At 42.2% G+C, this 27,235-nt stretch overlaps 1 protein-coding gene across 1 annotated transcript; it reads right to left on the bottom strand.

The window, feature by feature from the left end:
• Positions 1-7,662: 7,662 nt before the first annotated feature.
• Positions 7,663-26,892, bottom strand: CPO (carboxypeptidase O). Its single transcript, XM_019553509.1, has 9 exons — positions 26,819-26,892; positions 17,068-17,182; positions 15,620-15,721; positions 14,518-14,622; positions 13,769-13,879; positions 11,921-12,011; positions 10,415-10,617; positions 9,428-9,512; positions 7,663-8,043 (listed from the first exon to the last, which is right to left on the bottom strand). Exons 1-9 carry the CDS (start codon positions 26,890-26,892, stop codon positions 7,778-7,780), a joined length of 1,152 nt encoding a protein of 383 aa, XP_019409054.1. The 3' UTR covers positions 7,663-7,777.
• Between the last annotated feature and the right edge of the window lie 343 nt (positions 26,893-27,235).

The raw sequence follows: 27,235 nt of genomic DNA, 5'->3' as shown, positions 1-27,235 counted from the left end.
CTGGTCACAGGCACTTTGGGGAAGGAGAGTTTTGATTATGTGGGCACTAAGATGCAAAGGCCAGTTTCTTAGCTGGTATAAGTCAATGAAATTCTATGGATGTTCATTTACCTGTGATGAGTTGGATCTATTTAGGCTGGGAGTCAGAGTTTGGATGCCAAGTTGCAGGTGCTGAGATCTGAGGTAAAGGGGTATTAGTCTAGGCTCAGCCTGGTTTTTACTTGTGATGGTATGATAGTTGACTTGAGTTGGAGGCCTGAGTGGTTTAACAGGAAATAGCAGCTTCCAATCTCACACTAAACAGGGATGTTAGTAGGTACACTCAAAACCTGTAGTTTTCCTATGACAAGGTGCCTTTAGGAAATGGGTAGCATACTGTGTTATTCATTTAAGAGTATGGTACCCCTGAGACACCTTAGCTTTGCTGAATGAGGGGAATATTGGTAACTCACTAGAAATCTAAGGACTGTACCTAGTTTATACAGCACGGAGCAGAAAAAAAGGCTGCTGGGATCAAAATGAAATAATCCCACTTAAGGACAGTTGGTTCAGTTGGTATTACCATATTAAAATTGGGATGTTACCAGCCATATGGTAGAATGCCAGGAGTAAAATTTTGGTCATCATTTTTTTTTATTTGGATGACTGAGTAATAACAGTGGCTTCAGTGAGACTATTTGGGTGAGGAAAGCAAGAACAAAGTGGCAATAGAATTTCAGGGAAAGAGTATAGCTCAGTATAAATTTATCTGGGAAAACGCAACAAATAAATGGAAAGATTTTATTTCTTATTTATTTATCTTTCATTAACAGGAAACACCAAGGCCAAATTCTGATGTATTTACATCAGTGTAACTCAAAAGTAACACCACTGACTTCAGGAGCATTATGTCATGCTTACATCAGCATTAATGAGGTCATAGTCTATTTCCCATCACTAAGAAACACCACATGAGAACGCAGGGAGAGAAACAAAGGAATACCAGACAAAGCCACAAAATGGATCTAGGAGACAGGATGAGGAAGGGAGTTTGGAGAGAGATGTTAAGATTGCACTTAGTTTTTGCTTTGCAAACTGTAGTTGATCCAAAGGCTCCTGCGAAATACAGATCTCACTACAATCACATGTCAGATTATGTGAGGATTCTGTTAAAGGCACAAAAACCATAGAGAAAAATCAAGTGGCAGCTGAAATATAAAACCCCACATAATGCTGTTACAGACTAATTCCCTGGAGCCCTGGCTTTTTAAGATGCTAAGGCTGGCTCATGCAGCAATGGATTTCTAAGTGTGTTGTATAGACTCGTTGCAAAGCCGTGTCTTAGAGGGAGTAATGGCTTGCTTCTCCACAACCTCCGTTTTTCTCATTGCTATGCAAAGTAAATGAGAGATTGTTGACAGATACCTGGAACTGTAGGAACAGAAAGATGATCACTGTGCTGACAGGAATGTAGCAGCAGGAGGAATGAACTGTCCTACAGAGTTACTGTTTCCAAAGATTTCCTCTCTCTCTGTACATCTACTTTTTTACCTAGCCCTTGGAAATGTTATGGGTTAATTTCCTTTCACCATTGCCATGGGTATGTCATCCTCTGGCTTCTTCCCATGTAACAAGTGGCTATTGTTTTAATCTAAATGAAGATAATGAAAGAGTGAATTCACATAAACCTACTACTTACATTTCAAATACATCTGGCTATTTCTTGTAGGTGCAAACCTTTGCCTCCAAATGTCAGGACCTTATAGCGATTCTAAAAGTGGTAAGAAGCAATTGCAGGCAACATCTAGGTATTATGCAGTTTTGGGTCAATTAGAATATGCCTCACATAACTCTCAGAAGTTTGCTCACACAAATATCTCTTCTTATGGTGCATTGCCATCTGCTGGCAGTGGCAAATGCATCAAATGCATTTGGAATGTCACCTTATCTCTTGTATAAAAGACTGATAGTTGACCTGTAGTCAGACCTGGGTAGTTGAAGGCCAGCTCACGATGATGGGCCATCTGGACTTCTTCTGGCTCAATGTACCAAAGACATAATTTACAAATGAAATATAAAGACTTACAAGTTGCATCTTCAAACTTATGTTTGTTTTGGGAGCAGTGTTCCTGTGGGAAAAAGTGCTAATTAGTGCCACCTTCTGCTACTGAGCCCTGTGACAGACGCATCTTACTTTAAATGAGTGTCTGGCACTGGAAGGGCTCTGCTCTAGGAAACCTGCAGGAGTTACACCATTTGGTAATGGACAATGGATACCAAATACAAGAATGAAAAGTTGTGGATCAGTAATAAAGGCAAAGTTGCAAAAAAAATGCAGTACTGTACTCTAGAAAAATGATAATAAGGTGCTATTTTAAAATGTTTATAGCTGTGTTATAATGAAGCAGCATGCAAAGTAGAGATTCAGAGAAATTGTTAAATTATAAACACCCATTTCCTCAGGTGTCCAAAGACTGCACTTGCACTTTTAAGGTGATGTTGGATTTCTTTGTTAATGTCAGCTGTCTGCGAGAGATGGCTTCCAAGGTACAGGAAATACTCAGTGTTCACCAGAGTCTTGCCATAAATCTAAATTATGGGAGCTGGGGACTGCTCGTTAAGAACTTGTTGATGGAGGACCTTTGTCTTCTGAATGTTTAGCATCAGTCCCATTTTCTTGTATACCTCAGTAAAAATGTTGATAATTGCCTGAAGGTCTGCTTCTAAGTGAGCACCCACTACAGCCTCATCAGTGTACGAGAGCTCAGTGGTTGAGGTGTCGGGGTGGTCTTGGTTTTGGCTCAGGGTCAGCTACCATCCATTCAGTAATTTAGCTTCACTCTGACTGGAAGCTTGTTGGTGTAGCATCTCAGTAAGAAGTATCGGGAAGAGTGTTGGAGCGATGATGCAGCCTTGCTTAACTCCTGTCTTAACCGCAAAGGGGGTCTGTGATAGATCCATTACTGAGAATTACCACTCCCATAACATCATGGATGTGTGTGTGAGGCAAAGAATGGCAAGGAATTTCGGTGGGCACCCATACTTCAGAAGGATCCTCCACAGTGCTTCTCTGTTGACAGAGTCAAAGGCTTTCATGAGGTCAAAGAACGCTATGTAGAGAGATTTATGTTGTTCCCAGCATTTTTCTGCAGCTGGTGAGCAGTGAAGATCTTATCAGTTGTGCCTTTTGATGCCCTAAACCCACACTGAGCTTCCAGAAGGAGCTCTTCAGCAAGTGGAAAGAGACGGTGCAGGAGGGTTCTCACTATGATCTTTCCTATGATGGACAGTAAGGTGATCCCCCTGCAGTTTCCAGTCAGACGTGTCCCCCTTCTTGAAGATTGTCACAATCATGGGCTCCCTTAGATCATCTGGGATTTCCTCATCATTCCATATCCTTAAGGTGAGGGCATAGAGCTGTGATGTGAGCTCCTCTCCTGCCCAGCTTGAAGATCTCAAGGGGATTCCATCAGCTCCAGATACCTCGTCATTTCTCATCTTCTTGATGGCTTTCCTCACCTCATCAAGGTTTGGAGGGATTCTGAGACTATCTCTAACTGACTGAATGTTGTCAGATGGAGTAGAGGGCACTGTCATCAGCAACAGAGTCTCAGTTGAGAAGGTCTTCAAAATACTTCTTCCAACAGGCATTGCCAGCTCCCCTTTCCTTGATCAAGTGTTCAAAGATTGCAACATCAGATCTGAAAGCAAGCTCGTGGTTTATCAAGCAGTCGTGATCCCCACCTTACTGTATGAAGCTGAGATATGGACAATATACAGGAGATACCTCAAGACACTAGAAAAGTACCACCAATGCTGCCTGCAAAAGATTCTTCAAATCCAGTGGGAAGACAGATGCACCAACATTAGCATCACCTCACAAGCAAACACCATGAGCATTGAGGCAATCATCATCTGACATCAAATTCACTGGGATGGCCACATCATCTGGACACCTGATTCTAGACTCCCAAAGTAAGCTTTATTCTCCCAGCTCAGTTGAGGCATATGCTCAAGTGGAGGGCAGAGAAAGTGCTTCAAAGAGGTTGTCAGGGCAAACCTGAAAAAATGTAAGATCAATATCAACTCATAGGAAACTATTACCCAGGAGCACCTCAAGCGAGAGGCAGAGTCTGTTGCAAGGGTCTCCAAGTACTTTGAAACCTTAAGACAACAGGAGACAGAAAAACAAGAGGGGCAGACTGTGTGTGGCAAACCAAATCAAGAATCCAGAGCCACCCACCCCACATGGAAACATGTGCCCATTGGCGATGCATAGGGGGTGCACATGCACCCGCTGAGACTGGCAGTGCATCCCCTGAAAAAAACACCACCAACACCTGCAGGCAGTTGCCGCTCACCCTCCCCCCCCAGTTCGGTAACAGCTTTCTTGGAAGACCGTAACCAAATTATTTAATTCTTGTCCCTCAATTCTCCACCTGTAAAATGGAGACAATATTTCTATTTTCCTATCCTTGGTCTGTATCCACTGTAAACTTGTAGGTAGAAACTGGCTTTCACTATGCATTTCCACAGCACCTAGCTATAAAATAGGAGCGAAAATGGGGTCACCCTCCATTTTTTTCACCAAAAGTTTAAAGTTTTCAGTTTTTAGCCCAGAGGTTTTCCATGTTGAACAAAAACTCATTTTTTCCAAAGGAAATCAAACATTTTATGCAAAATATTTTGATTTGTTCTGTCAAAAACAATTTTGACCAAAAAATGTAAAGCTAGCTGTACTCTGCTCACAATGGGACTTCTGGTTATTACAAACATTTGGATCTTCCGGCTTAAGTGATGAAGATAAGTTTTTAAGTCACCTTGAAGAGGATGAGCAAGATTCACTCCTGGTTTACGTGTCATCAACAGAATTGTTCAACTGCATGAACTTTGTTATTGGTGATGAGTCTGGAAGAACACAGACCAGCTTCAAAACCTAGGGTGAGCTTGTCAAACTGACAGAAATCAATGGAGCTCTGTTGATTTATGCACAGTGAGAATCTGGTCCTTATACTTGTTAGCAGAAAATGTTTGATAGAGAATTAGCATGGCCTAAGTGTAAAGCCTAAGTCCAATATTCAAGTGTCACTGATTATCAAAACCTTCACCTGACTGCTCCCTCGCCCTACAGGCCTCCCAGTTTCCCTGGATGCTCACATTTTTTTCAGTAGGTACATAAAAATTAAGTCCCAACACCACCAGGTTCCTCAGCACCTTCTCTCATGTCTAAACTCTGATAGGGTCCACAAGTGAGATATTTCCCACCTGTCTTCCCTGCAGGACTTAAACGGAAGTGATTCTTCCCCTCTATTCAGCACTGGTAAGGCCACATCTGGAGTACTGTGTCCAGCTTTGGGCTACTCACTATAGAAAGGATGTGGGCAAATTAGAAAGAGTCCAGCAGAGTGCAACAAAAATGGTTAGAGGGCTGGGGCACACGACTGAGGAGACACTGAGGAAACTGGGCTTATTTAGTCTGCAGGAGAAAAGACTGAGGGGGGATATGATAACAATCTTTAACTACCTGAAGGCTGGTTCCAAAGAGGATGGAGCTGGACTGTTCTCAGTGGTGGCAGATGACAGAACAAGACCAATGTTTTCAAGTTACAGCAAGGGAAGTTTAGGATAGATATTAGGAAAAACTCTCTCACTAGGAGGGTAGTGAAGAACTGGAATATGCTACCCAGACAGGTTGTGGAATCTCCATCCTTGGTGGTTTTTCAGACCTGGGTAGACAAAGCCTTGGCTGGGATAATATAGTCGGAAATGGTCCTGCTTTGAGCAGGGGGTTGGACTAGATGCCCTCCTGAGGTCCTGTTCAACCTTTCCCTCCTTCTTCAGCATTTGCTACTGGCTACCTTGTATTCTTCACGACAGCTCTCACTATGCTGGCTCTTTTCAATCCTTAGGTGCCAATTTTTAGGCATGCATACATCTGTATGGGGATCCTAGATGCCAACCTAAGGACCGATGATTCTACTGTGTTGTAGGGTGCCTCTGAGTTAAGCCTTGAAAAATCTAAAACACTTTGAAGATTTAGTCTCAAGAGTCAAAGATGGAAGCCTTTTTGAAGAAAGCCTATGTACAGAGTAAGCCCATACATTAAATACTATGCTTTTTTTTACAATTTAATCTACCAGGGAATATTTTCAGCTCACTAGTCATTGATAGAGAGAAAATAGCTACCACTGCTGGTTGATAATGGAAGAAATTTCTCACTCTAGTCTGGCTTGTGGAGATAGGAACAGCCCGTCATTTTTTTCTTTTCACTCTTGTACTTGTGTATTTAGCCAGCTAAATGTCTCTCTTTACATATTTGGTTACTTGCCTGTAAAAGAATGACAGGACCAAGTCTCTCCCACCATATACCTACATCACCTTTATGCTTGCTTTCAACCATCTTTGTTACCAGATTAGGATAGCCCACAGCTTCTGGTCCCTTTCATACCCCATGGAGGTCAGCAATCAAAGACTGCACATATTTCAGAAGTGGAAACAGGGAGAACAGCCAGAGATCTATGTCTTGCATATCTGCTGGTGCCAGCAATGGATGGGAAGTCAGATTTTTCATGCTGATCAGTTGGAGGCTGTGAAAGAAGTAGGGTAGTGCCTGGCAAAAGGTTTTGCAGTCCTCATCAACTGCACCATTGTGGGGTGGGGGAGAAGTACAGCTCTCTCCTTGTATCTTTCAGACAGGAAGCAAGACTTCCAAAAATAACATAGGCTTGGCTTAAACCAGAGGTGTCAAACTCCTCTGGGTAGTGCTGACATGTAGGGAGTGCACAGGGGTGTAAGTGCACCCCCTGAGAGCGCTGGTGCACTTACTGTCAGTCTGCACTCCCTGTTTAGCTGGAGGGCAGAGGGGCAGGCAGGAACACCAGTACCCTCCCTGGAAGCACCAGCCAGGGTGCTCCCCGATCAGCGCGATCAGCCGCCGGGGACCCCCCCAGTTGCTGACTGGTGTCGGGGGGGAGGGGGCACGTGCCCCCCCTTCCCCCCCACCCCCGACTCAAGAGGCATCAGTCAGCCATGCCTCTGGCTCTGTGACCCAGGGGGCAACATAGCCTGGGATGTGGCCTGGGTGAGCTGCCCTGCTGGGGCAGTGTCCTAGACTGCACCACCCACTGGGGTATGGGCAGCATGGCCCAGGACCCATCCCCAGTGAGTTGTACAAGCAGTGCTACTTGGGACTGGACTGGCCCCCATGGGTGGTGCAGCCTGGGGCCTGGTCACAACAGGCTGCCCCACTTGCTGCTGGTCCCAGACTGTGCCACCCATTCTGCCCACTGGAGCCACATCCCAGGCTGTGCTGCCTGCACTGCTTACTGAGGCATGGGTGGCACAGCCAAGGGCCAGCAGTGAGCAGCATAGGCAACCTAACCTTGGACCGGCCCCAGTGAGCGGCACACCTGGGACCTCACCCAAGTTAGCACTATAGGTGGTACACATCCCAGGCACTGCATGATGGGGGGTCAGTTTGGTGCAAGAAAGACAGTAGCACCAGGGGCTGGATTTTTGGGCTCTGCAGGCTGCATGTCTGACACCCCTGTTTTAAGGAATCAAAGGAATGGAACCAAACCATCCACTACCACAGGTCTTGAGAAGGGACTGATTTTGTTAGATGGCAGATCATCTCCTATTCCCCCTTTAAAAACACTGGCGAAAGGCTTGCAAGTACTGTAATGATCCTTTATTTAAATGTTATGGCATTCAGATCTCCAAGTATCATCAGTGTTTCCCTTTGAACTGATATTACACACTGCATGGGCGTTTCCTGTTGCAGTCTATATAGGTATACTTAAGACAGTGCCCCCACGAACAGGACACTAAGCAACAGGTTCAGACACAGATTTCCAGAGGTCAGTTTTGCCCCATTTGGGAAATACTTCTGATTTACATATTCAATGATGGTTATCACAGCCATAGTAGTCTCCTCACATGTGGGTTGGATTTGGTCTGCTGGTAAAAAAAATGCATGCGCACCTCTGTCTCTCAGCTCCAAAGTATAAGAGAACGGAATGCCAATCATGTGAGCCCAGTCTCGTGAGGAGCCAGAGTTCTGGTCTATGAAGTCAAAAACAGAGGTGAGGTGAGTGTATTCGGCACTTTTTTGTTAGAAATTTCTCTTGCTATAATTTATACAAGATCACTACAAGATCCCTGAACCAAGCAGCATAGTGTGTCATCAAAGCAGACACAACAGTGCTTCACAATGGGAAATGGACCTAGGTTCTGGAGTTCTTGATTGCATTAAAATCTTTACATAGACCTTTCATAAGCAAAATTGCTCCCCGCTAGCCTTTGCCTATGGTTTTCTGCAGGGTGTTCTTAGTATTTCTGTTGTTTTGCCCTGGAGTTGTGTATGAGGGTCTGAAATAGTGATCTGGGGGAATCCTTAAGTAAATGGTTGCCTGCAAATGCAGGGGACTGAGCAGGATGGCCCAGGAGGACTATTGCTATAAGACAGCATTATCCAATGACTGACCTGGCTGCTTTTGCAGACAAGATATAGGGCAAGGTGGATGGATTATTTGTCTGTTCTGATATTAAATTTTCTGCTTTACTAGGTTTTACTCCAGATCTGAAAACTTTCCAACTGTAACCTATGTCCAGACCATATAATTTCTCTGCCTTGCAGTTCTGTCTCTTTACAGATTTAAAGTATCTACAAACATGGGCCCAGCTTCTTAAAAGTGGATGATCATTTCTAATCATGCCATGCCTACATGAGCAAAATGCCTTGTGTGTCAACTCAGAGATGCATTAAGTACATGCAACTAAGGGACTGACCAACCCAGGCAGTGGACATGCATATCTTGGAAATAAAAAATATATACAAAAAATTCTTCTGCTCCATCTATCTAACATGATTCATTCTTATCTGGACAGGAGAAAAGCTTTTATGGGTAAAGGAAGATAGTTCTCCATGATTTTTCCATACTCCAGCAGAAAGCATCAATAAGAGTGCCAGCTAATATCATCTGTGATAATGGTTTCTGTGATGTGGTCTTCAGTCTAGTAGGCCCCAGACTGAAACCAGCTTATTTCACACTGAACAGCAAGCTGTCATCAGATGATAAAGTCTGATTGTCACTATAGACTTGATTTGGATTTGAACCTCTAGCAGATGGGCTGAAATCCTGGCTTCTTTCATATCAGTGGACATTTTTCCAAAGACTTTAGTAGGAATAAAATGATTAACCCATTTCTGGGACTTCTGATTATTCAAATAAGCCATTCTTTTTAAGAACCAGCAACTGACTGATACTGCCTTCATGTGGTCAGCTATTTAACATACAAAATCATCACATATTCAGGTGATCAGTATATAAACCTGTTTATCCCTTACTATTCTAAGTGGGCACTCGGTGAAGCAGTATTACAGAATCAGGATGCTTCTTATTCCTCTGTAACAACAGAGCAAATAGGAAAAAAACCACAAACTTACATAAAACCGAAGAGGCTGGCCCCACTGTGAAATTGGTCCCATGTTTTCCCTTCAGTACAGTTGCTGCTTTCTGTGCAACATCCACCTATGAATTTGAAATGAAAATAAAGATGTTGTTATCTGGTAAATGCATGAACTATTCTGAGTGGCTCAGCATTCTTATCTGTTTCAGGCTACATTTCTATATCACTGGTTTCGGGTTTTGGCATCAGTTTTTAGTTCAACACTCAAGCTGGTAGGGAATAATTTCCAAAACCTTTGGAAAATTTTACACACGTTCTTTTTGGGTGAAAATTTGTGGGTTGTTTTTTTTTTTAAATGATGTAGAAAAATTGCAAAATTAAAAAACTGCCCTGCTAATAGTCAGCAAATCTACTAGATTAGCTGCACATCTGAAGAATGAAAATCTGTGTTGTATCTCTTACCAGCGTGAGTTCAGAGGACTGAACTAGTCTTTTGTGGATGGAAAACATATCTGTACAACTAAGTACAGGCTTGTTTTTGTGTAGGGCACTAGATTTCAAAATTTTGAGAAAAGTACTTCTACAATGCTCATATCATTCATAATCCATGAATAATCATCTAAGGTGAAGAATCAGGATGAATTGTTGCAGTACACAGGCAAAGAAACCTTTACCTATAACACATGGATATATGAATAGGATAGGGAAAGAGAACGTAGCTCCAAATTAGTAAATGAAGAATGTACATGCTTTATAAGTTCACCATCCCCTCAGGAAGTTGTGGTGTTTTCTTTAAAGAAAAACTATTGATTTTGTATCTTGATATGTCATTTCTCCCTTCAGAGAAATGCCATATCAAAACCAACAAGTACTTTGTTTGCTACTGTCAGTATTAAGAAGAGGCAACGAAGATAATGGGCGTTATTAAACAGACTCATTAATCATCAAGGAGGCGATCAGGATGCAAGAGCTAATGAAAATGTAATACTTGACTCCAACATATATTATGGAACTGTGGCCTTACCAGTTCCTGATGGTTACTTGCAGGTTCCTTTGTGTATCCATATGGAGAGAGAAGGAGCTGTCCAAAAGAGTGAATAGTCAAGAAGCACAAAATATCACTTTTCCTGCTTTCAATCAATCTAGCCACAGCTTTAGTTTCAGGTTCTGATTCTGCCTCAGGCCCACAAAAAGTTGAACTGGAACAGTTATGGGATGTACCAACACCTGTACAGGAAATCAGAGGCAAACCAAAATAAATATGTATTTTGAGAGAACAGTGACGTTTATATGAGAGTCTGAGAGTGGGGAACTATATGGTTCACATAAGAATACTGATCTGTTAACTTCTAACTCCAGCATAAGTAAAGATTAAAAGCAGATGCTAGGTTGATGTGAAAGTGTTTGGGGGCCATAAACGTGCTCCAAGTGCTGAACTGTCTATGTCACAAAAACATTGCTGTCATTTTTGCACACCTCCAAAACTGTCACCCTTTCAAAATCTGCACAAGAGGGTGAGGAACTCTGTACCTCGGAGAATTGGTGTCTTCAGGTTAACACTGAGCAGTCAAGTTACATTTGGGCTTTCTCAGGTCTCCAGTCTCTTCCATAATCAGACTACAGGCTGCAGACTACTCATGGGACATAATGCTTCACTTCTACTAGTCAGGAAAGGAAACCATGAGGAAAGCCTGTCCCACAGAGAAGAATGTAGGCATGAGCCACCCAAACCATAACTTCCAAGTGGCTCCACAGTAGCATAACTGAATTCGACCATTTGGGTTTTAGGCTGAAATTGTTTGATTTTTGGAAAAGTTGGCCGCAAGACGAAGGTTCCACAGGGAAAATATTACTCTATCTTCACTAAACAGATATCCCAATAGTATAATGAGAGTGAAATTAATTATTTTTAAACCTTGGATTAACCAAAGGAACCAAAAGGAGAATCATTTCCACTTTTCAGATATTTTTTCCTACCCTCCATTTCAGAAAAAATCAGGGCTCTTGTGGAATTTATACTGGAGCCCAGCCTTCCACCAAGAGAAGATGGTACAGCACTAGTGAGGTAAGAGAGAAGTAGTGGGGGAAGTAAAATATATAAAAGGGAGTCAGCTGAGGGTAGGCCCTGTTTTTCAGAGGTGCATGAGCGATTTTACACCTACAAATAACTGCCCTTGCATGTCTGCAGCTGCCGCTGTAATTCTCAGCAGCACAAATACTGCAGTCTAAGATGATTTCTGCCTAGAACTAATGATTGTACCTGCAGTAGACTGGAGGCAGGGTTATTTAAGAAGCAAAATTCTGCCTGCAAAATCAGATGCTATGTTGGGGCCAAACTGAAAATCAGGACTTAGATATTTTTACAAGTTAGCTTCTACTTATAAGTCTCTCTTGATGGAATCAAAAGTGTGCGTTTTCTATCTTACAACTCTTTACTCTTTTAGAGTAAGAGATATACATAGCTCAGAGGCTGTTTCACCTCCCCCTTCATATATTTTCCTGTATCAAATCTCAAGTACTTAAAACTTACCACCCCAGGAGGAATTAAAGTTACGATTAAGGTCTGTCCCAAAGCAGGTGCCATTCATATGGGAAGAACGGGATTTCCTCCAGAGACGTGCCTGAACAGAAATTGCATCATTGTGTTATAACATAACTGAAACAAGAGAATAATGATCAAAGCAACATCCTATATAAACCCCTAGCACTTAAATCCTGCCATTCCAAATAACACCTCCATTCAATCTAACTGCTGTGCATGATGCATTTCTAAAGAGTGGCTAGGGAACATGCTTTACCTCTCTTTTCAAGCTGGGAACTTTTATACACAGTACAATAGGAGACAAGTGAACTGTGGTACAGCAACTTCCCCTGCCATTCCCCTGCAGCAGGGCAGGTGACCCTGTTCCAAAGCAAATGCCAGATTACAGGTGGTGTTTTATTGTCCAAGATTGATTCTATTGAGACCCAGGTTTTGTCAGGGATACTATAAAAGAAAGGTCGAGGGGGGGTTGCCAGTCAATGCTCCTATCATTCCCCAGTTCCTTGCCTCCCCTGACATTATACCCCCTGCCCAAGCTTAGTCACCGTGGTCCAGCGCACACTATGCACAGTCTGTGTATGCTTCTCCAGAGAGCCACCTGCACAACAGAGTGCAGAGTGGAGCTCTCCAAATGCTGATGTTGCAATGTCTGATTTTGGAAAGCTCCATGATGAAAGACAGATTCAACTCAACAAGGAGACAGACAGGATATAGACTGGGACAGATGAGCCTACAGGGCCCTGTTAAGGTCCTGAGTTAAATAAGAATTCAGAAGGGGTTTCACTTGATTCAAAAAAGGGAGCTACTGGACACATCCTTTTTAATTCTCCACATTACCCAAAATACCCGGAAAAGAAATGGGTATGAGAGGATTCGCATTTGGGAGATATATTTGGAAGGATACATCTAACTGAGGAGTCCAGTAATTATCTACTGTCCTTAAAAGACACCATTCCTGCTCAGGTGTCCAGTGATGTGCTGTTGCTTCTCTGGGGGGAATGTGTAGTACTGCATTCTACATTTCGAAGTATTGTAGTCATTCCCAGACAGCAGGAAAAAATGGATTCTGGATCCTTGAAGCTAGTGCCTTCACTGTTGATCTGTATCCCTCTGGGTGTATCTACACATGCAATTAAGGCAGAGCAATAAACTCTATGACAGTTCATGCTGGACGCAACTGCTCCCAGGTGCAGTGTCTACACATGTGCCTGAGACCACAGCACTTCAAGCCAGGGCAGAGCAGCTCTGGGATGGCAGGGGGTCTAGGCAGGCCAGCCCCAGGCTCCAGGTGATGATGTTGGGTGGTGGAGGAGCTGGCTGGGGCATGAGGGTGCTAATAGTGTGGGGCTAGGCTGCAGACAGTCCCCCACACTTTAGCTCCCCTGTGCCCCAACCAGCCGCTGTCATTGTCTACACATCTATTTCAGCACAGGTAAGTACTGTGCTCTGGCAGTACTATCTTATGGCAGAGTTAATTAGTTTACTGAACCCTAATACATGTGTAGATGATGACACTTTCTTTTGGAGCTAATTAGTCTACTCGGCAGTAAAGCACATGTGTAGAGACACCCTCTGAGCTCAAAGAAGTGCTGATTTCCTGAGGAGGTGGTACCTTTGTCCCATGGATGAGTGGTTATGTGTAACAGTTATCACTCTATTCCAGCAAGAGAGAGGCTTTGACAATTCTGCCTCTATGTAGAAAAACTCACCTGCAAGTGTAGACTTTGCTGCTGACTATGCCCTCCAGAAGTATAAAATGAACATTTTGCTAGTTCTTGATTTATCCTTGCACAATTAACAGACAGATTTTCCTGCTCTTGGGTTTTCTTTACTTACTGTGGTCCAGGAATAGATATACCCATCAATATTGAAAACAGGCAGGATGTACAAGTCCAAGTTCTGGAGAAGGCTGCTTATCTTTGGATCAGTTCTGTAATTTTGTAGAATCTGAAAAAAAAGAGCACAAAAGACTTGCATCAGACAACCTGGCATTAATCAATTAAGATCATACACATGTTAGTTTAGCTCTAGCATAGAAGAATCAGATGGTCTTAGATCCCAAGTGGTAACCTCAATTCCACTTGCCCATCAAGCACACTAAGACATCTACTGCAACCTCAAACACATTTCAGACATGGCACTCTATTAAATAACATGTATACTTCATTCTACTACTTTTATTGTTGTAAGCTGCACAGATAAGCAGGAGCTTTAGGACAGCTATACACAAAAAGTTAAGGAATCTCTCTATACTACATCTTCTAGTATTCTACCCTTAGGATCTTAAATTGTTCCACGTGGCCTGGTGGCTCTGGGATGCATACAAAAAACTTGCTGTATAGCCTGCTATAGCAAATAGCAATCTTCCCATTCACTTCAATGGAGTTTGGGTCAAATTGAGAGGACAAGGTATCAACCACCAAGCCATTGTATGAACTTGGGCCTCCAAACCTGCACAAATAGTAAATATTACCCATCACTAAGAGTGAAAGCATACAGCTTTCTCTTAAAGAGCAGATGATAAGAACTGAAGTATCCAGTTGTATGTTCTTTTTATTACTGAAAACAGGAAAAGAATGACTCACTTCTTTCACAAACCAGTGGCAGAAGGCTGGAGAGATCCATTCTATGGCATGAATCCCGCAATCCATCCAAATGATCTTCTTGGCTTTATTTGTTGGTTGACTGATCTAAGGAGGGTAAAAAGTGATCAATAGGAAAACTTATATTACAATAAAACAGCCCAGCATATTACAGGATACAAAGTGTGTTCTTCGGTATACTTCTGAGCCATCCAAAATCATTACTATTACAGGTTTCATTATGACAGGCTTTCCTCCCTGATAACCCAATCTCAGTATAATCCCAGAACAAAAATTTTAAAGTGCCTGTTGAACAAAGAGTGTCAATAAAGCCATTTTTTAAATCAGTATATACTAGTCATATGCTGGACTGTTTGTTCATACTTTGATGTTCTTTGGAAGTAGACATGCAGAAAGAGAAAGTCTAATTTTACTTGGCATTGAAGACAGATTATATAATAGCCAAGCAAATGATTAAAACTGTCATTTTGCCATGACTTCTTGAACAAATTGTCATGAAATAGTCACAGTAGAAAGGTGGTATTTCATAGAAGGTGTTAAAAGCAGACAGCCCCTCTACTAGAGAAGCAGCTATGACATATAGTTACACAAGGTTGATTATGTTGTCTCCACTATATAATATTTTAGCCAAACCTGGTGTCTTCACTTCATAACAGTGATCTCAAAGATTTTTTTATAATCATCTGAGAGATAGCAGGCATCTCTAATATACTATCTAAAAGCAAAAACATCCGTTTTTTCAGTGAATCTGGACAAGAATCCTTTTAGAGAAAGTTTGAACCTTGACATTTACAACTCCAAGGGTGCATCTACACAAGAGGCTTTTTACCATTGGATGCCTCCACTACAGCGCCGTAGCAACACACTCCCTTGTTATACTAAGTTGCTATGGTGACGTAGCAGCCAAAAATAACCGTGTGCAGGCAGCATGGTGCAGTACAGGCCATTACTGCACCATCTTTTAGTACTTCCAAAAGGAAGTACTAAATGATGGCACAATAAACAAAGGCACCATATGGCCATGTTAGACATGCCCCCAGTTTATGAAGATGCCCTTTATATTTAATAATAGATCCTCACTCACCTTAAGATAATACATTGGCCATTTTTCATATGTTGTTCCTAGATAATGCTGAGTCACCAGTTCCCTGTTGCTTTCCTTTATCTGATACATCCAATGATAAATCTGAAACAGTCAAAAGGACTTGCTGCCGTTAACAGGGAGTTCCTTGTGCTCTCTCCCCCCATTTCCAGATATAAATGTTTTTTATGTTGCTTATGCAGTATTTTACTCGGTGCACAGTTCAGGCTGTGAAAGTACTTTGCACAAGACGAAAGTATTTCACTTGCATCAAAGAAAAAAAAAAAATCCAGGTTGGGCTTGTGTCACTGCAGGACAAGACAAGCAATCCTTTGTACCCTAGCCAACATTCTTGATCTACGGGCCCCTTTCTACTGACTTCACTGGGCACTGGGTCGTTCCTTCCACCAAATCCTAACACTGCCTTTAAATCCATCCTTCCATTCAGATTATTATTAGTTTTAACCGTATTTCAATTGAACAGCAGTTCTCCACAATACAGCCAACAAACCAAAAAATGCAAGTGTTTACTGTGCACTCTCCCTCATCTTCTACATCTGCAATACCATAAGGCTGTTTTTGCAAGTACCCTCTAATCAGACTGTAACACAGATATGTGAGCAACAGTCTAGTTGTCTCAGTCCTCTAAATCTGACTTTAAGTCTTTTCTAAAAGCTGGGTACTTCCAGAGAAGGGAAGCAAACCACCAGATGTGGAAAAACAGGAAGTTTTTCCTCTCCGGTTTTCTGAGTACATCTCATTCCTTCTATCTTATAAACTCATCAAGACAGGAACAGTCTTCAGTGTATTGGTGTTCTATTCACTACCAAGCTTTTCAGAGCTTAATTAGTGCATTTTCTTGCATACCACCCTCCCCATAAGATACATGCCTTGTTTTCGGAAGGCAGGTTGAAGGGAAAAAAGGGTTTTTTCCATAATCAGAGCTGAAAGCTAACTCCATGAAGTAGCTTGCTTGCCCTCAACCAGCTCACTGGTTGCTTCAGACAAAAGCTCAAGCTTTAATCCTATCACAGCCACTGCCAAATTAGCAGCAACTTTTGGCAGCGGCTTCTGCCCTGCTGAATGCTGGCTGGAGAGAAGGGAGAGAAACAGAGACCCTTAAGGCCATTTCAACATCTCTATCCTTCTATTCTGGTGCAGAAATAGCTTTCCTGCTCAAGACACAGACCCCAATTGGAGGGCTACTTTTGCAGGAAAAAGCATGTGTGGTATGCAGGTAAATATGGCAAATAATTGTCATAATAATGAAAAGGCATACTTAAATATGACAATATGAACTAGAAGTTACGAATATTGGCTTGAAGCCAGTAACATTATTTGGACCCTCATGATCCATCAGTCCTTCACACAGAGTATTTACCCTATGGAGAATCAAAAACACAGAATGAAATTCTGGCTCCACTGGGAGTCAGGCTTGGGTCCCTCCTCACCTCTTCCATCGGATGATAGGCAGTATAGTTATAACCTTCGAGAACTCTCCAGAAACTGCTGTTTTCCTTCTGTATACCACTGTCAAGTTGTTCCTGTACTTTGTTTATTTGGACTCTGGAGACAAAAAGAGAAAAAGTTGCCTAACGGTAACTAAAGATTGATTTGGGTTGATACTTTGCCTGATGCCTTGTTCTGATAAAGCAGGAACTTCGCCTTTATACCAGGGACTCCCTCAAACCGGTGGCTCTTCTGGCCACTAGGCACAGTAACAGCAACAACAATGATTATAGCAGGCCAATATTCTGAAATTTAACATGTTTGTGAGATTTTCCATAATGAAGTTCAATTTGTGAATAGAAACATACTATGACAAAAATTACTGAAAATATTAATTGACGATTTTAAGATTTTTTCCTTTTTAGCTGTAGCATTGGATGAATTTTTTGGTGATCAAACCTTGTTGACGTGCTGAAATTTCATCACTTTAAATAACCAGTAAAAAAAAGTTATATATGCACTATATTAATAATGTGGGGTTGTTTTTGTTTTCATCTGGCATGACTAGAGTGGTGCTTTATTTGCTAGACATGTTACCATTTTTTCTCACTTAAACTAAGCACCATTCCTCCCAAGCCTGGGGAGCATATATTAAAGGGCAAGCTGAATTTCTGACCAGGAGAGAAGCACTCTGCTTTGATTCCTGCTCTCCAGGAGTGCATTTCTATTCAGGCAGCTGAGGGAGTCAATTAACTTAATGGCTTATTGTTTTTCACTGGTCATATTAAGGATTGTCTCTCCTTTTTAATTGACATGGTGTTCCACTAATGAAGCCAACCTTTCTTAGGGTAATTTTACTGTCCGCTAGTTCTCTTTATCTCTCCTCCTATTTCATGATCTTGGAGAGGCTTTAGCTCATTTCAAAATCATAGATCCGCCCATGGAGACCGGTTTTCAGCAACAGCTAGGGTTTCAGCCAAGTCATCTGAAAATTAGACTCCCTGCTTTACACAACCATCTCTCTGGAAGAATCTTTTCCCCTTCATTCTGTCTTTCAAAGCATGGTGTTTATTATATATTAGAGTGTGTTGTATGACTATTCTGGAATATGATTGCTCTGAATCCATCAGTGTACAGACCTGAGTCAGTGACAAATGAATCTGACATAAGACTTCTTTTGGCTCCAGTGATCTTTGGACTAGATACCAGTTTCATGGAGTTATTTGAACCTGCAAACTCTATAACGGTGATAAAACTGTGTGTAAATGCTCTTACTAAAATTATTACAAAAGCAGAATAAATTCCACTTGTTGATTTCATGAGCTCATGAGTAAGTAGCCTGATCTGCTGAAATTAATGCTGAATGCCATTTAAAGCCTGGAAGAGTTAGTTCAGCTAAGTTTTATTTTGAGATCTAATGGTTACCCACATCTAAAACTCCAAGTATAATTTAGGCAGTACAAAATCACATGAACCAAAACCCATGGGAGCCAAATCCAAAAACAAACACACACACAAAAGATTATCAGAGTTGTGTTAAATTAAAATCTGCAAGTTGGATACAACCTGAATAATAAGGATTTCTAAGAATAATATGTCAGTTATGTGTCCATCATTACATAGCCCTAAGTCCTGCATACGAAATACCTTCAGAGAAAGGCTCCTCCTCAAAAACTGTTTTAAAGAAATCAAATGAAATGCTGTTTCTCATAGGACACAGACGCAATTTTTCAGCCTTGCCTTATTTAGGACTGCCTTTTGTGCACTCCACAAAATATGGGCACACATAATTATGAGTGCAAAGCAAGAGACTGTCTTTAGAAAATCTGGTCCATAATTATTATTTGACCATAAATTTGCTATAAATATATATTCCAGGTGCTAGATTGTTTGTGTAGCAGCATCCATCCATACCCCAACTCTCCCTACCTGTTGTTGACAAGGCATTGTTACTTACTTACCAAAGAGAACTTGACAGACAGGATATTAGAGATTGCCCTGTCAAGTGAACAGCTTCAGAGTGGCCCTTAATCCTCTTTCAAAGTATCTTTGATTAGCAAGTGTCACTGTAGCTGGGCTGTCATCAGTATGTCTATACAGCATTTGCCATCCTAGTGCCGGATGGCTATAGAGATGTAATTCTTCTATGAAATATTATAGCTACTGGATCTTTTTCAGTTTTGCATGGGGTATGTGGCAGTTTGGGAAACATGTCTTTGCTCAGTTACAAATTCCATTTGGCTTTATGAACACTATTTGTACTTGTAACTTTCACTGAGAATTAGATCATCCATTTGGAAGCTGGATCCCAGCACATAGGAACAAAGTATGCCTGGATAGATGTGACAAAGCAATAAAAGGGATCACCAGCCTCAGATGGACCACACCTACCTGACAACTGGGTTTTAAGATTTAAATTTTTAAAGTATTGAGTTTCAAATATAAACCACAAATAGTTAGTATTTGACTTATTTATTCATTGTTCAGAACAGCTTGATGCAGGCTTATGCAAACCCTGTTTAGTCTTGTGAATATCTCATTGGCTATTTGCTATGTGCATGGCTGACCTTTCACTATGCATTACACACCTGGTCAATTAAAATCACAGGGCATTATTCCTGCTTTCTGACTGGAAGACTTTATTAAAATAAAATTAAACAAGAATACAGAAAAATAAAGAGATTTTCAGATTATAAGAACTTCCTTTCTGAATATGTTTGCACAAGAAGTTGCAAGACTTTCATTTTATGCATATATTCATTTGAAGAAAAAATAATCTTAAAGAGAATAAAGTTAAACAGTTGCAAATACAGGTGAGACAAACTTGTGGGTTTGATTCAGACAATATTTTTGAGTGTTTCTTTTAAAGTGTTTGTACAGCTCATCTTTCTGGATCTGCTAGCAAGCAGATGTGGAATTACAAATTACAAGAGTTTTAAATCAGTATATGATATAAGAAAATGTGCCAGTAGGACTGGAAGTGAACTTTGACAGCTATATGGCATGTAAACTATCCAAAGGTAAGTTAGAAGTTATCTGCTAGGAGCATTATAAAATTAAAACACCAGAAATATTTATATGTCTTAGCAACCAAGAACTGCAGCCTCATAATCGGCTGATTTTAAAGGACTTTGGATCAAGTCCTTGTAGTACTTTATAGGACTATGGATAAATCCTTATATATTTAGGGTGACCATACATCTTGATTTGGCTGGGACGGTCCCAGATTCTGGAGGGTCTCTCAGTGCCCTAGCCAGTGGAAAAAATTGAACCAAAATTCCTGGATTGGCACAAACCTGCCTGCACGTGTCCAGCTCTGGACTTAGGAATTTTGCTTCAGTTTTCCCCACTGCTGGTCCCTGGTCTGGACTCTGTTGGAGTGGAGTCACTTGTGCATTAGTGTCAAGGTGGGGAGGGGGGAAGGATTAACGGGGTCAGGGTGTGTGTGTGTGTATATATGTGCGTGTGTGCCCCTGTACACACGCGCACGTGCACTGCTGTCATGCCCGGCCCTCTGCAGCTCCCCTGCCCCTCACAATCCTGGATTTCCCTCAAATTATAATGGTCACCCTACTTGTAGTACATTTGCAGTAAGGAAACATTTTACTTTTAAAGATTCTATAATGGAAACTCTTATTGCAAGCATCTTACAAAGTGAATCATTAATGATCATCAATATAATATGCAGTTTTTGGTTGAGCTGTAACTGCTACCATTTCCGTTTCCATACACAAATGTACAATATCAGCTCAACATACATGCAAATAGAATTTGCTATACTGTCCCATTAGCCACTGAAAAATATAGGAAGCATTAAAAAAATATATATATGACCTTTGCTGATTGGCTGAAACACAAAGTAAATTAGTTTTCTCTGCCAGTTAGAACTGGCTGTTTACTACCAGTTCAAAAGAAAGCTGTCACTGTTGCACCTTTGGCTATTAGGCAAAATGATTACATTTGCATTGCTAACTATTTGATACAACAGCAGTAATGTCTATGCAGACACAGGATAAACATCTCCCACTTTGAGAATAAATATCTCAGCTGCAGTTCAGAGTTTATTCTCCATAAATGCCTAGGCTTGCTTTGTTCTTTGTCTATCAGGAGAGAAACAATATCCTGTAATATCTCTCTATCCCCATTGACATTATGTCTTAATTACACCAAATGAAAGAAATGCCAGACAGTCAGATTGCTGCCAGATGGCTGGCTCTTATTTACTGATAAACCTTTTACAATAGCCAATGTGGAGACAGATAATTTTTAACAGCACACTGAGATGAGAAAGCATCCATTCGTTTATGATTATGGACTAGGTTTCTTGATGTAGAAGCACAAAGTTGATCCATGTGGCCAATCAAGAACAACGTTTTTTCTGATAAGGACACGGTGAAGCATTCTCACTCTGCTAAACCAACAGTCCCGGTGCAGGCTGTTTTCCAACTGGCTGCTCAGAACTGTGTTATAGGTGGCAAATTAAAATAAAAGAGTTAAGCCCCGTTGGTCTTTTCAAATGACCTTCCTTTCACTTAAGTGCTGCCAGGCAGCATCCTGCTCTCAGCCTAAAACACAAGGTAGCTGGACTAGGCTCAGTTTCATAATCTTCTTTTTGCAGTGAGCCTAGTCCTGAACACAGTTAAGGTGACAGCTAGAAACCAAGGTAATGAGTCCATTACATTCTGTGTGAGTCTTTCTACTGAATTCAATATGCTTTGGATCAGGCTCCAAAATATGTATATATGGATAGTCCATATAGAAAAAAAGAAGGGGGCAGGGAGAGCAGGAAGCTGTGTCCATTGTGCAAGAGCTGCTGGTGGAGGAAATAGGGTTGGTCTTACACACTGGGCGGATTCCAGCCTCCTGACATTGTCCTGTTAGGACGGACATCCCTGGACTGTGGTTACTTTGGCAGTCCCCAACACTTCCATTCACATCTGTGTAATTCTGGTTTTGTAGTTAGAAACTCAGACATCTTGCTTTCCTCATCTCATGTTCCTCTATCCATACCCCGCAAATTGCAACCTCCTACTAAGCAATCAGTTATTAGTGAAACAGGACTAGATTTTTAAAGTTTTCAGGCATCTTAAAGTGCAGATAGCATTGCAATGGGAATGAGTGGCTTAGTGGCATTTAAAAACCTGCTTGAGCATGGGAAGCAGCGAGGAGGTGGCAGAGGACCCACTCAGCTTTCAGGGACTTGAGCAGGGTGCAATATGTTGATACTTAGACACCCCATAGGTAGAATAAGAGCTGGCCTTTTCTGTCCCTGGCATGAGCCAATAGCACACAGAAGATAACCTAGCCTGCTGTCAGGAAGTTTTCCCTATCTCAGTCTTCCTTGAACCACTCCAAGTTTTCTTAAATATACCTCCATCTATGTTTTTGGATCATTCCACACCACTGAGACATTTGTTTTCATTTTAAGATTGAATTTCATTCTGTAATGTCCAAATTGAAGGATCTGGATTTTCTATTTCCCACGGAAAAACGGGAAAAATGTGGATTTTACCTTTTATCTGAGAAAAGAGTGGATTTTTCATTTTAAGGGGAAAACAGACAGATTTTTTACTTTTGCAAAGAGCTGTCTGCAGGCTGCAGGATTCAAGCCTGCAAAAGCGTCTTGCAAAAAGGGAGAAAAACCCTAAGCCCTGTCCTGAGTGGGGGAGAGGGGGAAGGGGCAGAGCCTGATACTCTCGAGTCAGCCAAGGCTTAGCTCAGGCTCACTTTCACTCCTGAAGCCTTTGGGGTAAGGAAAGCTTGCAGGGGGCTGGAGACCCCTCTGGCAGGGTTGAAGGGAGTACGGGGCTGTGGGTCAGGAATGAGGGGCACCAGCAGAGATGAGGGGGGCCCTGTAGGTTGGGTGTGGGTGTGGATGCAGGTAACTGCCAGGGCTGGGGGCTGTGGGAAGAGCCAGCAAGGTGGGTGGAGGGCATGGCAGGGGTGTGTGGGTAGGGGCTGAAGAAGTAGGGAAGAGTCTATGGGCAATCTCAGGCCAACATGGGAAAACCCAAGTAGCATCCCTGCTCCCCACCAGAGGTAGGGATGGGTAGGCAGGCAGGGTCTTTTACCTGCATACCAAGGAGTTTTGAACAGGAGGGGCATCTAACCCTGCCCCCCACTACCACAAGAACGAGGCAGTGGCCATGGTGCAGTACTGCAGCATGCCAGAGGCTGCGGCAGGTGCTGAGCTGCTGCTGTCATCCATGCACCACTGGGTTAGGCTGGTCCAGCCCTCCACATGAGGCTTCCAGCACCCTAGCAGGAAGCTGAACATGGAGGCAAGCAGGAGCCGGCCTGGCCCAATGGCGCATGACTTCATGCCCCATGCGTCCTTGTGCAGCTTCCCACTGGAGTGCTAGAAGCCCCACATGAAGGGCTAGCCCAGCCTGGCCTGATGGCACATGGACCAGGAGCTGTGTGCCATCAGGCCAGGCAGGAAGCCACACATAGAGGCATAGAGTTGCATGCCATTGGGCCAGGTGGGTTTCTGCTTGCCTCCACATGCAGCTTCCCACTGGAGTGCTAGAAGCCCCATGTGGAAGCATGGAGCCCACCTGGCTCAATGGCATGCAGCTCCTGCATGCAGTGCCATGATCTGCATGTGCTGGCACATAGCCAGCCTGGTCTGATGTGAAGGCGCATGCCAGCAGGCTGATCCAGCTCTGTGCCAGCATGTACAGGCCTTGGGACTCAGCCAGAGGCATGTGCCACTGAGCCACCAGCCCTGGGGGCTGTGCACCACAAACCCCACAAACACTACACCTGCCCACAAACCCCCACACCCCTCCCACACACCTGTTCACAACTCCTAACATACCCCACACCCATTCACAATCCCCACACCCATTCACAGTCCCCCCAAAATCCCACACCGTCCCACAAACCCCACATACATACCCACACCTTCACAAATCCCCCTACACACAGACTCCACATCCATCCCCCATCCATAAAAAGTACCTACATATACTTCTAAAGACGGTCAAATGGTGTTCTGTTTAGTTTAATTCATAAAAAAATAAAAGTAATTAATTCTGTATACTTTTGAGTTTTCCTGTGCATCATTTTGAATTTTTCTGTGCATAATTCCCTGGGATGTACAGAGTGGTCTCAACAGGAGCTCTAATTTTCCATAATGAAAAACCCAAAATCAAATGCCAAAATACATAGAACTGATTTTATTATAGTGATTGAGGCACTGGTAGGCTTCCAAATTGCTTTGAAATTTTCAATATATCAATAAGTTGTGTTCAATTGATACCTATATATAGTGGCCTTTCATTTTAATAATGAATTTTGGGATTTTAAGGAAAGAATTTGCAATTTTTTACCTGAGTATTTGCCATTTTTAAACAGAGAAAACCAGGATTCCTGGTCATGTGCAGTTGGGGAAAAGAAAAGAACAGAAAATATTGCATGCTTATGTTTTTGCAAAAGCAATTAGCAATAGTGCAGTAACTTTAAGATCTAATTTGCTTAACAGTTCTGAATAAACTTGTTTGGGTTGGCTGATTTGGTAATTTTAAAATTTCCCAAGTTCTTCTTTCAGTTACGTTTATTACAAGTTTTCTTTTGCTTTCTATCTGAACTCTATTTCCCCCTTTTCCTTACTGCTGATTTTTGAAAGTTCAGTATTCCACTTACTTTTGAGACATCATTGTTTTCACAGTCTCCCTCCTCCCCCCATATATTAATGTTCAATGTATTAATATCCTTCCTCCTGCTACCAGCATAGTTGTAAAAGGCGTCTTATTCCCATAAAGCCCAATTTTCATGAGTTCCTTCCCTAAGATACTGAGCCAAATGGATTTCAACCAAGGGCACACTTCCTAAAGGAGATGCACTTTACCTTGGAGGACTGAACCATTATCTGCTTTGACTTGCATTAACTCATTCACCATTTTTTCTTGTCCTTATATTCTCTCTCTAATCCTTACTTTTCTGATTTTGATGATGGCCCTCACTTTGCACTTCCAATGTACAGTTGCCTTTTTTGTTGTTAACCTTAAACTCTTTCAGCAGCTCCCAACACTGTTGTCATATTTACAGGTCCTTCTTCCTTTCACTACTGATTCCATAATCTGTTGTGCTTTACTTGTGCTATTCCAAGACATAAACCTTGACTGCAGTCTTTTGTCAGCATTCACACTCACCCACCATATTGCATTTTCAGGCCAAGTCTTCCCGGGACCAGGACTCCCATGAGGCAGATAATTCTGAGGAAAAACAGCATCCTTCTGCAACAAACCCCCTTCCAGCACTGTGAGACCACGAAGTATAGAACCAAGTGAACTCTAGTGTTAATCTAGAATTATTATCGACACTTGATTAGCACAAAGGTGGCTTATAGCAAGTTGCCTTATCTCAGCAAAACCCACAAATCATTAACTTGGTATCTGATCATGAACTGGGTATCTTTCCATGGAGAGATTGTGGGTATCATTTGGAATATAACATGATAGAGATAAGCCACTGCTAAAATTTTCAACCCAATCCTCCTTCCTCCACCAAGCTTTGGGTGTTAAAATGAGATCTGGTTCTAAGCCATCCCTGTTTTGTTAAATGCAACACCAATGAAATGTTGCAAAGCAGAAAAAAAATGTCACCAGCACTGTTTGGAATGGAGATACTGGCCTAAACACAAGCTAGCTGGGCCTTTCTGAATGATGAAGGAAATAGTACATGAACCTGTCAGTCCAAGAACAAAGATTTTAATAGAGCTCTTAATACTGTTGCTGCTCAAACTAGCAGCTCCAGCATGTTTTCCAACAAGTCCTGCAGATCACAATTTAACCAGCAGGTGGACAGCCCTGAGATAAATCATGATATTCCCTGAAATTAAGCTTCACATGAAAGTTGACATATCTACCCTGAAATGGAGCCCTGAGATGACCAGGGCTCAAAAAAACCTGCACAAAAAAGAAGTGGAGCAGAGTGGTTCACACAGGGGCAGTGCGTGCAGGGCTGGATTAACGTACAAACTAGACACATACTTATGGCACAGAGCTGGGTGGAGGCCCACTCCTTCCCTCTGTGGCTGTGGTGCAAATGGCCCTGTCTGGCTCTCTTCCCTTCCCCTCCCCTGGCCTCACCGCTGTGGTGGCTGCTTCCTAGGAGTAGCAGCAAGCCCTGCTCCCTTCCGGCAGCAGGGTGAGGAGGTGGGTCTCGACTGGCCTGGGGCCCATGAATTTCTTTACCTAGGGCCCACTAAAGGATTAATCTGGCCCTGAGCATGCACCATTCAAAATGGGAGCCTGGCTGAGCAGAGCCATGCTCCAGCTCCCAGCCAGGCTCCAAGTGGCAGGATCACCACTGCTGCAGGTTGCACAGGAATACCACTGCAGTACAAGAAATAAAAACTAGATCTCCTAACAGTCTGTGCTATAAACACACGACCCATCTGCTCTTCTGCTGGAGGTATGGATCCCATACGCTGACTCCAAGGAGCTGACTGCTAAGCCTATTATTTAATCTTTAGATTATATCAGTATGGGATTAAAAAAAGACAAGCTTTTGGCCCCAAATCAAAGTGATTTCCAGCGTGAACAATCTGACCTGCTTGTAATTTTTTTAAGCCATGCACTATGTACATATGCTCAGTTGCCTATGCTCTGTTAACCTATAGCCTTAAGCCTAATTTTTTTAAAGCAGCATGCTACAGATTACATATTAAAATACACAATGAAAGCAGTGGTGTGCCTACATGGAGAGCTTGATCCTGCCCCGAGCCTTTCTACGTGGATTTCTTACTGAATTGCATGGAAATTCTGAATATAGGCACTGAATGTAAAAACCATCCACCACACATCCACCTCCTCACTCATTACTCATCACAATCATTTCCCCAACATCTGCAGCTAAATCTAATGCCATTTTCACCTGGATTAATAATCAAGGTAAATTTAATAATCAAATTAAGTGGAACTTAGTATGTGAAACTCCCTTTCCTTCCCTAGTCCCCATTATTACCTCAACTGGGACTAAATTATCCTCCAGTAAATTTCTATTGATGCAAAGCACTTATACTGAGTATTTGGGGCAGAATCAACACTCACTAGGGTTAATACAATGGGTTACTGATATGACTTAAATTACTCCTACATTGACTATTATGGCTTAAGTCCTGGTCTTCTGCTCTCACTGCAGCAGGAATATAAAACGTGTCAC

This window comes from Crocodylus porosus, unplaced genomic scaffold, assembly GCF_001723895.1.
Source record: "Crocodylus porosus isolate Cpor-Errol unplaced genomic scaffold, CroPor_comp1, whole genome shotgun sequence".
Classification (NCBI taxonomy): domain Eukaryota; kingdom Metazoa; phylum Chordata; order Crocodylia; family Crocodylidae; genus Crocodylus; species Crocodylus porosus.
This window is presented reverse-complemented; position numbering and strand designations above follow the sequence as displayed.